General features: G+C 39.8%; 1 protein-coding gene across 4 annotated transcripts in view; it reads right to left on the reverse strand.

The window, feature by feature from the left end:
• Nucleotides 1-12152, reverse strand: part of LOC146561123 (A-type potassium channel modulatory protein KCNIP2) — a 137939-nt gene that overhangs the window by 22816 nt on the left and 102971 nt on the right. Inside the window, exon 1 of one of the 4 annotated variants that reach the window (XM_085296919.1) lies at nt 2576-3120. The exons of the other annotated variants lie outside the window; for them this stretch is intronic. Coding sequence (XP_085153045.1) covers nt 2576-2681 — 106 coding nt within the window. The 5' untranslated portion in view covers nt 2682-3120. Of the gene's footprint in view, nt 1-2575; nt 3121-12152 lie in introns of those variants that run through there. 4 annotated transcript variants of the gene reach the window in all.

Here is a 12152-nt window from a genome sequence, read left to right on the forward strand (position 1 = left end):
GTTAAATCTGGTATAAATTGATATGAGACATTAAAGTATCAAAGACCTTGCAGAAGTGATGAAGCAGCACTTCAATATGTCCCTGACACCAGCTAACTCATCCAACCCGGTGCCAGGCAAATTTATTTGAAAATCAAAGGCTAAACGAGGCTGTGGAGCATATGGCAAGATGCCACACTTTTCATTCATGAAGTGAGTGAATACATTACAGCACAAACAGTAGGCCTTAGCTTGATTTTAGGATATTAGTCACTGATATTCTCAGAGAAGTAAATCAGCAAAAGAAATAGGCAGAGTAAATACATGTATGTTTATCACAGGTAAATACTTACACAGAGATTTCTTTTGTTTCTTGAATAAGTTAAAGTCAACACATTCTACTCAAAGAAAAGGGTGAAGATGGAGGAAACTGCAGTGTTGATAAAAACTCTTCTCAGGCATGCTGCCATCCAGCACAGACCAGCACATCCCTTCTATTTCCACCTCATAAACTTCCAAAGAACACACTCCAGCCATTAGCCATTAGCTTTAAATCTATCAGAACCTTGTAAACTTCCCGACCAGAGTGCACTTCACGCATGCTGCATGCATCCTCGATAACAAAAGAGTTTCCTCTCCTTTTCTCCACAAAAGTATGTGCATTTACTTTGTATATATGCGTTTAATCACCAATGGGTCAGTAGCACAGCTCATTAAAGTAATGAGAATCACACAGTCTCCTTATTTTACTGGTCTCGCTCTGTCTCACCAGAAGATGACTCAGTATGGGTACAGGAAAATGAGTCTGGCAAGAGGGAGCAGAGAAAGAATGAATATTTTATTTCTTTTCTTCTTTCTTAGAAAATATCAGTTTTGGAAAATGGAGAAATAAATTTTACCTATCATTTCATAATCTCGTTTTTCTCAATCCCCACTGGTAGCTTAGTAAGGGGGTAATCCTAAGGGAGACAGGTACTAATGAGTTTAAATGGAATGGATACTTGATCAGTGGACACAGTGCATGCTGTGTAATGTAACTGTACTGGAAGTTGCATTTGGCATGAACATACATAGCACGCATACTCTGAGACTGAAGCTGGTATATCACACGCTCATATATGGTTTGGACCTAAACTCTTTGGTGATTCTGCAGATAGTCTGAGTGATGCATTCATTCTGCCATCTGGACTAAGTTCCTCCATTAAAAAAATTCATTAGCTAAAGTACTCACAAGGGAGTTGGCACACACGCACACACAAATTTATTAAGGCGGCTACTTTCCATAAACCATGGTCAAAATATGCAGAAGACTGATGTCCTAAGTATAATGGAAGAATAAATGGGATCTCCACTGTGTCTCTGTGTGTGTCTGTCTGTGTGCATGCTTGGTATGTAGAGTGCTGTGTGTAGATGAGAGGTTTCCAAGAGGAACTTTATTGAGATGACAGAGCTGCTGGCACACCTTGACTACTGGGTGCAGTCCAGCTGGTGCATCAGGGATGAAGAGTGTCTCCTCCAGTGTAACATCCAGAATAATACACCAGAACTTTTAATCTGTGAAGGTTTTAATATTTAAAGCACTCAAAAGTGGAGTAGAGGTGCTTTGGTACTAATGCTGAGAAGAAAATCTTGCTAGAGTGCTAAAGTTACTTGAACTGAACAGAGCACTGTGGGCAATGTGCAAAGAAAAAAACAAGCAAGCAAACAAGTGAACAAAACAGATAATAGGGATGCGAATCCCATCTGTCCTCTTGTCACCAACAGATGAAAGATAAGGAAGCGTGAACAACGTAAAGTAGGAACTGGATGGGGGGGGACAAAACACAGGTCACCCTGATAAGACAGGCCAAACAGGGCCTTGGTGTGTGGTGACAGCTCCTGGAGGTGAGCCAGAGCAGAAATGGACCTTTTTTTCTTCACTAATAGGCAGGTGCTTTTGTATTTTGTGTTGTAAATGTATCTTTCAGTAAATATTACATTTTGTTAAACTGTTAAACCCCTTTAGTACAGCTTTGGTACAAATGATTCAACGATCAGAAAAGCACCAAAATTTATTTACTAAAAGACGGATCTGATTCAGGTTTGACTTTCTCAAATAAACCCAACAAGAAAGCGCACTGACTTGAAAATGTTCAAAGAAAATGTTCCATATCTCCCTTCTTTACCCAACTATACATTTAGGTTTTAAGCTAATGAGAGTACAAACAGTACGGCTGACATTCCCTCAGTGAGACAAGTGCCTCTACACTGCACTCAGACCCACTCTTTCCATAGTGATATCGATTAAAAGGTAAAAGCACACACCCCTGGGGCAGAGAGAGGCCACACACACGCACGGCTAAAGTTACTCTGTATGTGTGTGTGTGTTTGGGAAATGAGAGAGTGTGTTGCATGGCCCACTGTTGCACTGGTAACCCAAACCCTTGGAAAAGATTGCAGCTCATTCAGAACCAGAAGGAATGCGTGGTGCAGATAAAACTGTTCATGCGCTCACTTGTACAAACAAGTATCATTTAATATCAGAGAACTCAATTTGTTTATGTTTATATAATTATTTTTAATAGACAAAACTCTTAAAGAAACAAACAAGCATTACCTTCCCCACCGACAGGTTCGAACATCCCAAACTGCTCTAAGACTTTGATGAAGAGACCCATGACCAGCAGCACCGCAATCACCTCTAACCCGTCCAGATTCAACATCTTGAGAGGCCGCCCATATGTCCAAGTCAGGACATGTAAACCTGTCCAGCTGTCCTCAGCCTGAGCACTTTAAGCTCAGCAGAGTTGTCTTCCACTGTCTTCCTCACTTTTAGTCACTTTGATGAAGTCCAAAGTGTTCTAACTTCAGAGGGATTTTACAAAGTGAGGTCAACTATAACGATAAGCGGCTGATAGCTTGGCTTGACGGGCGTTTCTCTTCTCTCCCCAGAATCTTTCTTCAGTCAACCCCTCTTATTCCCCGGTGAAGGCCATAACCACTTAAGCTACAGGCTGTCACACAGAAGTCCAGAACGTCGCAACTGTTGAACTTTTTTAGGGGGCATTTCCCCCTCCCTTCTCCTCCTCTTCTTCCAGGCCCCCCTGCCTGCCGAGTGATGGAATCTAGGGATGCGCTGCGCCTGCTAGTCCTTGGGCAGTGGTTGTCAGAAAGCAAGTGTTGTGAGGGGGAAAGAGGCAGTGAGTGAGAGAGAGGCGGCAGATAAAGAGAGGGGAGAGGATGAGAGGGAGATGGCATAGAAAATGAGAGGGAGAGAGACAAACAGAGACAGATACACACACACACACACACACACAGCGAGGCAAATCGTTTGGGGGAGATGAGAGAGTTGAGGTATACCCTCCCTCTCCAGCGACATTACCTTCATTGATTTGCCTAATGTGGTTTCCTTGGTAACTGGGAGAGAGTGTTTAAAAGCAGATTTAAGTAATGGAAAAAAAAACATATTTACGTTCACCCTAATTCATCTCAAATGTGTGTTTTCACTGTAGAGATTGCAGCATCTGTTCTGCAGACGTTGTTCCTGTCGGTCGATAGAATGTCTCATTAACTTTTTTAATGTGTAGCTACAAGGGCTCAGATTTCTGGCTCTGGTATAGAAATGCTTAATGCTTCTATGAGAAGAATGTCAATGTAATAATTCAAGGTACATGCTGAGGGGCATGTTATGTACTTTACAAAAATGTTACGTGTGGCACAAAATTAGCCTACATGGCAGAAGCGGTTGAGAAAGTTCTACAAGAACGTCCTATTAGATTACCTGTACTCAGGTAAATAGTAGACATGCTATAAACATGCTAGCTATTGCTATTGTTGAAAGAAAACCTTTGGGCTTTCTCTACATTTTTTTTTATTGGTTATCATGTTAGCTTCTTTGCAACCTGGAACCTCTTTTGCTAGTTTGCCAATTTTGATGTCTAGGCTTTGACTTCCTGTTCTATCCACGGCTCAGTGTTTGCAAATTGCAGACAAGTTTAAAAAAGATAATAAAAAGTCAAATCATGCTGCAGTTTTCCCACTTTTGGCTAATTCTACCCTGCCTTTAATCTCCACACAGGGTCCCTGTTCGAACATGACTTTTCAGTAGAACTTAGATGACAAGTGGTTTAGAAATTAAAATCAGAACAGTTGACATAGTTGTTCATCCAGCTCTCAATCCCCCACACTTCAGAGTTTATTGTAAATGTGTGAAATCCAGAAAGATATAAGGTTGGCTTTATTTGACAAACTAATGAGGATTAAAATCAATTGAAAATGACAAATGTGAGCTTGTCCTTGAGCACATTTTGGGTGAAGACCCACTCGGTTACCATTGCATGTAAATGTGTTTAAATTATGACCAACACTGTAGCAGGAATAGTGCTTCTTGTAAATTGTGGATGGACAACAGATGAATCAGCATGGCATGGGCTCATTGGTCCTTTGGCCAGATGAGCTAACCACAAAGCTTCCAGTAATGAAAATCTTGTCCTTTGTTTCAAAATATCCATATTGACATATCTGTTGATAGAGATAAGCATTTCTATAGAATTGTTTTGACTTGTGGTCACCAACCATGAGTTGTCCATAAGTTAATCTTATATTACTGATGGCGTAGTTCAAATGCTTCACACACAGTGGAGGATTTATGACAGAAAAATGTGTAAAGTGAATGAAAAACAAACATCATAAATGTGCGGTAATAAAGAAAAATTGGTAAACTAATTAACTCTTACTGCCAAATATTTGAGATCAGTTCTTGATCTTTTTTTTTTTTAAAGAAAGAAAAACATATCCTCTTTCATAAGGACGCTGTGATTTGGTAATTGCATCACCCCTAAATATTCATAGTGTTTGTCAGTCATCAGCTCAGGTTTGGATACCTAAAGATTCAACTTGAATCTGTGCAGGCTGTTACTGTTACCCACTATCTAAGTAAATTCTGCCCCACCCTGAATAACTCCCAGGGAGGGTATCGCTTCACATTATGCTGCAAAAATAACAGAGCTGGGGGGAAATGGTATGTTGCCTCTCTGTCTTATTGTCCCGCTGTTCTTCCCATTCTGTCTCTTTCTTTGGAAAGTGGAAGGGTTGAGAGAGGAAAGACAGCAGCAGCTTGCCAAATGTGCAGTGTCTGTTTTTACTTCTGCTCTTGTTTCTCTTTCTTGACATTCCTGTTGCTACATTTTCAACTGGGCAGTGCAGTGGCATACCTCATTACTGTCACATAAACAGCGCCATCGTGGACATGGTGGGTCACACAAGCATGCACATTTCAGACAAGGTCACAGGAAACCTATTCTTGGCTGACGTTGCTTTTACATAAACAGTGTCAAAGCCGAGAGACGCTTCACCACCATAGCTGTTTTTTTTCTCTTAATTCTACAGCAGCAGTGTATACAATTTGTATTGAAGCAGAGCTCTAATTGCAGACATGGTAAATGTAAACAGAGAAATATTAAACCAGTCACTGACAACAGAGACAGAGAGAGGGATATAAAGAAACCTGAGCCCGACTTGTTGGTTAAAAATGATTTCTCTACCCACTTTTATGTTGAAGAGTTGCCATTCAAGGGGATAGATGGGAAGAAGTGAGGCAGGCTGCTGCAAGACACGTGGTGGCAGGGGGAAGTAATGAGAAGTAAGAAAAGACAGAAACAGAACAAGAGGGTACAAAGGAAGGACAAACTGAGGAGCAGGAGTGACTGAGGTCAGATTCCTCTGTGTAGCGAAGTGCAGAGGGAAGAGGTATCTATTCTTTATTACCCTCCAGCATCTCTCGCCTCCTGGAGGATTTTTCACCTCATTCTGGCTGTCACCATAGAAAATTGGACCCGCAGACGTGTCCTCTACTCCTCCGCTATCCTCCTACCCTACTTTCTCTGCTATTTCTCATCAAATCTACAACTCCAAAGGCTTTTAATTTCAAAAGAAAGGACGACCCTCTCAATCAAAAAGCTCATTAAGTTCAAAAACTCGGTGCAACAGGTCCAAAATTAGACACAGTTAGACTTCGAGCTCCATCACACTACAGTGCCATCGACAGCTTACAAATACAGCATATACAAATAGTGTATACTGCATAAACTGTTTTGCCACTATTTTATGAATGGTCATTAGAATAGAAAATACTCTTGAATTTGTCTGAATTATAAATTATAAATAGCTGTTTTTACGTTTTTCATGTAATGTGTGACTTCTTTCTTTATGTTATTGAGATCATTTTGCATTTAAACTTCTATATTAAACCAAAAAGTATCTACATATGCTCACGCTTCAGTTTAAGAGCTGTCCAAATGTTGTGCATGGTGTTCACAGCCCAGTAAAACCATGAAATAAAGGCCTGATCCATGCAGAAGTAAAATAGTCTTCTTCTCTCTCTGCAGAGTTGAAAGGCTAGTATTAAGACAATGTGGATACATTTTCAACTTTCAATTTATGAACTAAATAAACATCACATTAAAACTTCAAGAAAGTCTTTGAGAATTTTTATGTATGTACACATATGGCCCATTAACTTAAAATGGGTAAGAAAATGAGAGATCCCACAAATATTCTGTCACGTTGTAGTTTACATATGTTTATGCATCTTCAAATTATAATAAAAGTGGACTAAACTGGTTTGATATGAACAAGAATAAACTCCATGCACGACTCACTAATCCATATAGTTAAAAAAAAATCTCTATCAATAACTGTTTTTTCACTAACCATTTGAAAGGCAATTAGTTCAATCTGCAACAGTGTTACAGAGATTCATCTATAAGATGATACAGGTTCTAGTTCGCTACTATAGCTATGTATCTGGTATGATTTCATAAATGAATATCATTTATGAAATAGTAGAAACTACAAATAGTAGGGATGGAGTTATGTGGAGAACTTTGCTAGAAGAAAGGCTAATTTCCATACAGTCTGGTAAGTATATGGTGCCTGAGGTTACTTTGTGTGTTCCCTGCTGAGACATCGCAGACTAATGAGACCTTAAAAGCCAAACCTTATTTGCTCTCTTTTTCTAGTATGAACCATATTATGAGAAGACTGGAATCACTTATGTTTAAAAATAAATCACAAACTTCCCAGCCTACTATTGATTTTTCCAAATTTCTTCTGCTGCTAAATATACCGTGAGAGATGCTGTGAGACATAAGCACTGAGGGGAAGCTAGACAACTGATAGGCGCTAAACTGTGGAGAGTGTTGTTCTCATTTGTACTGATAGGTTTATGGCTTTTCTAATAGACTCGAGTGAATTTACTGACATGTGTCGTCTGTATTTATGGAGGGCGATCGTGGCTCAAGAGTTGCGAGTTGGTGGTCAGAGGGCCCGGTGGCGCCAGTGTCCGGCAGCCTCGCCTCTGTCAGTGCGCCCCAGGCTGTGGCTACAATGTAGCTTGCCATCACCAGTGTGTGAATGGGTGGATGACTGGATATGTAAAGCGCTTTGGGGTCCTTAGGGACTAGTAAAGCGCTATATAAATACAGGCCATTAACCATTTACCATTCTTTCTATATGTCAAACTTAAGACTCAGGGGATTATTATGGATGCGTGAGCTGACATTTGAGATCAGATCACCTCGGGGTACATTGATTGAAGGAATGAAGATTTATGACAGGCTACATGCTTATATTGCTCTTAAGGGCTCTATGGAGATGTTTTGCTGTACTGACCCTGTCATGTATACATTACTATTGATCTCTGCATTAATAACGCTTGACTTAACATGCCTAAGAAAAAATACACACACAAACCTATTTTGTTTCCACTTTTTTAACATATAAATACAAGGATAAACATAAAGTATGGTCGTTTAATCACTATAAATGTGCCTGTATGGCCAAACATGTCATCTTTTGTGTAACTGCCTTATTATGTGACAGTATAATCAGTAAAAATACTACACAACATCACTGAACAGGTCTGACTTGGGGGTTGGGAGGAAGAATATGGACGTTCTTAAATTCCAAATCAGCTAGACTGGGACATCTAGTGGGCACAAAGGGCAAAGATCAGGTATTTTAATGCTAAACCAGACACTCATGCGGACTTGTAGGCATCAAGGGAAGAAGCATCACATTCAGTTCGTTTTCCATTCAGTTTCATTACCTTACTGTATAACATCCATGTACCTAAATAATCGCAGCTTCTCTTCTTTTTCATCCCTTGCAATAAATAGCCCAACTGACACGCCCCTCACTCCCCTAATAGTGTTAATATGTTATGCAAGTTAGTAAAATTATAATACATCAACAATAAATCACCTACAAATAGTACTATTCGCCAATGCAACAATACCTCGCTGATTTCCTAAATCTCATTTTTGTTTTGTTTTATCTGTAACATTTTGCTTCTCATTAGCATGGAGACTAAATATGAAGTGAAATATCCATTCACTTGCCATTCCTACTAAATCTGCCATGTTAAAAGGGATTTCCAGTGAGCCAGAAATGCAGTTCCATAAGTAGCAGAGTTGTAAATGGCCTGCATTTATATAGCACCTTATAACGGCAGCTATGATCTTCAAAGCACTTTAAAGTGTTTCTCATGTAACAGATCCTGGATCTTGGTGGATCCTTTAAATCTTTCATTAACCCTTCAATAAGTTTATGATACAGATTTCCGCTTAAAATAGCACCTTCAACAAACCTTAAACAAATTAAGAGAATGAGATCTACAGAAATCTTTAAATCTTTCTAAGAGTGACACTCACCTTTCTTCATGAACAGCCAGTAAGACAGAGGGAATATGGAAATGAGGATGAATGCATAAAAACCTCCAATGCTCTCCTCGGAGTTGCTCATTATGACCAGTGACTGCAGAGCCCACATAACCAACACAGGTGGGCAATGTTTGGCTTGTATTATGAAACAGCTGTATTTTGTGGTAGCACAATCGTGTATCTCTTTCTTTCCTGTGGGCGTGACATAATGTTTTTTCCCCATGTACTGTGTGCATCTATACATGAACAAACATGCACCACCTGTTTTGATAAGGCATGTTTTTTTTCACCCTCAGGTTTCATGTACTAATGAAAAAGGTTAAAAAAAAAGACACCTACTCTCAATTACCTATTCAGCAAGACTGAATGAGTCTCTCTATGTCTTTCATTTATGTCTAATATGTGCACTGACAGTGTGTTTTGTAAATTACCGCTGATATATTATTCTCGTTATGCCCCGTGGCAGCGCACAATGCATGTGGAACGGTGACAAAAGTCTGCAAGCACAGTGCACAGGCAACAAGTGCAGCAACAGAAAATGGCAACACAGCTGATTGAAAACACAGAGATAAGAATGTAGGAAATTTCAACTCTCCATGCAAAAACAAAAGTACAAAACCAGTCTGGCGCGTGATGGTTAGAAATAAACAATGTATTATTTATACCATATCATATTGAATGCAGAATGAGTGACTTTTCAATTTCATAGTGCCGGCGAGCAGGTGCTGGATGGTGAGAAAACCTACTGGGAGAGAAGAAAGAGAATGGGAAAGAAGGTTATGGGGGGAAGAAAGGTAGACTGTGAGAGAGGAAAGAGAATTACAAAATATTGCAAAAGTGTGCCTTACTACTGGAAAGTGTGGGTGTACTGTGAGCTCATGGACTGCAAGAGGGAATCACAGCACAGAAACGTAAAATAATCAGCCACACACCTCCTCACTGGACGTTTTCAACAAAACAAGCGCAACTTCAAACATCGTCCACTAGAGGTCAGTGCAGATTAAAGTATTTATAGATATTTCAAAGCAAAGAAAGCACACATGCCCTCTTGCACATAAAATAAAACCTACAACACACTTGAATGTGTAACGAATGTTCTGGTAAGTGGATTTTATGTGCCCTTCAATGTCATTTACACACCCACTAACCAGAAAAAAGCATGAACAAGTTTTGAGTTGCTGCCAAATCATTAACATCGCCTCATTAGCTTAACCTTAAAGTCAGCCATGTGTACAACATTACAAATAGGAAGACCAACTGTTTTTCCTGTAAATAACTTAGACTCACAGCTTTAATCGACCATTTTAAAAATAAAAGCCCTGACCAGCAACAAAACGCAAAATAAATTCCTAATTACAGCAGGTTTAATACCTTCTCTGATATCTTCCCTGTTAAAAAGGTCGACTGCCAGTTGAATTCCTTGTTCATTACTTTGACTGACTCATACAGCCTAGGCAAGGACAAATATAATATAACCCATCTGGTGATATCTAAATGAATGTCTCATGGACAACAGGACAATAGGACAATGACAGCAAGCACGTGGAGCTGATGCCACGCTGAGTCAGCAGCTAATCAAAAGGCACAAAATGATCCAACCTGTACCAAAGGACAAACCTGCCTGTACTGCACACACAAAGCCCTGCAAAGTCACAGAGGGGGGATAGCGCACTATTGATGACCACGGATAAAAATGCATTAAGCACAATCACATGCAAACACGGTGGATATTGAGAATCTTTACGCGCACATAGAGCATCTTTGTATACGAGTCAATACGTGCAACCGGTTGTTTACATCGGGAAATCACATATAATGTAGATAACAGAGGAGAGGGGACGAAAGGGAAGCAGAGGAAGCCATGATTGTCTCAGACAGCCAGGCCCAGTCAAATGCTCTATTGTGTTAAATCTGTCAACTGTCACCAAAGAGAACAAGCAAGAGAGAAATGGACTGACAGAGGGTGAGAGACATAAAGAGGGAGAGAGAAAGAAGCTGTCGTCATGGACACAACACACAGCATCAATTCCCCAGGTCTGGGTTGAACATAAAGCCACACACAAACCGGCATACACACACACACTTACAACCATCTATTTTCACCCTGCCCCACGTATCCCTTAAAAAGGACACAGACAGGCATTCCAATTTTATCTCTTACATTGTGCCAGTGAATATAACACATATGGTAACACAGTCAGAAACATGTACACAATGCTGCTTGTGCTTCATCACACACAGCTTAGTTTGTGAACCACTGTCTCTCTGATATTACATTGTGGACCTGACAAACCATATTAACATGGCTGGGAAAGCTATGGCGAGCCATTAGCATTCTGCAGAGCAAACACACATACAAACTCACGCATGCAGACTGAGTGGTTATTTCAGAAAAGAGTTGAGCATGCCTTCCAGAGAGTAATTATTTCTAATCCTTTTTCCTGTTACTCTCCCATCCTTTGAGTAAATATACTTTACTACAGTTGTCTGAAGAGACGTCCAAATCCGGGCTAAATAAAACCTTGCAGTGTGATTGGTTATACTCCTAATCAGCCATTGTTTTCTAGATTTCTATGTTAATCTTGATCTCATTAATTTTCACGTGACCCGCTGTCTTCATAGTTAATTTGATGACAGTGCCCTAAAGTTTAAAAAGGCAGCTAAGTTACCCCGATTTTCAATATGTAAACATGCAGTTGTCATTTGTTCCACTACTGTATCTCCTTCAGTTACTGTAAAAGTCAGCTGATCATGGACTGTTGTGTAAACTAACAAGTACACAATGTAAGGCTGTTGAACTTGTGAGCTCAACCAGTGCAATTACATTTAAAATCATTTTCAAGTAACGGGATTGTTGTCAGTAACAGATTGTCCCAACCATTGGGCAAGTAAAAGAAATTCGATTTTTTTATGAGAAGGAAAAATCTGAATTCTTGAGACCAGCCACACATTATTGGGGTGAAAAGTAATAAAGTGCTTACTCCAAAACAAACCTCATGTTTCCTATTAAGCGTTACTTTTTCTAAGTCTGGTCATTGTGATATGATCATTTATACTCACATCTTCTGATCACTTTGCTAATGCTGGGGTTTAAAAATAGTCCTGTCATTAGAACAGAATAGAATAGAATGCCATTTATTGTCACTATACACATGTACAATGGGATACAGAGCATCTCCTGCTCAGTGCAGACATGAGGGAAAGAAAGGAGGGTGGTGAGGTGCATCGTTCTGTGGCACTATATACATATGAACGGTATTCAAAAATATCAAATGTACAAATATCGGGGAAGAAAATAGTGTTATATATTTACAGTGTGGATTTCAGTAGGCATCCAAAGACAGCACTGTCTCTCTAATCAGGCTTGAAGTGCAGAGGCACGTGTCAGAGTAAAATATGAGAGCTGATATTTGAAATGATAGAAGAAAGTAAGAAATGTGACATGGGCACAACAGTTAGCTGAACAGTCAGTCA

The sequence above is a fragment of the Mchenga conophoros genome, linkage group LG13 (assembly GCF_057382185.1).
Source record: "Mchenga conophoros isolate Kocher_MC1m ecotype Shallow Benthic linkage group LG13, M_conophoros_male_GT1.1, whole genome shotgun sequence".
In the NCBI taxonomy this organism is placed as follows: domain Eukaryota; kingdom Metazoa; phylum Chordata; class Actinopteri; order Cichliformes; family Cichlidae; genus Mchenga; species Mchenga conophoros.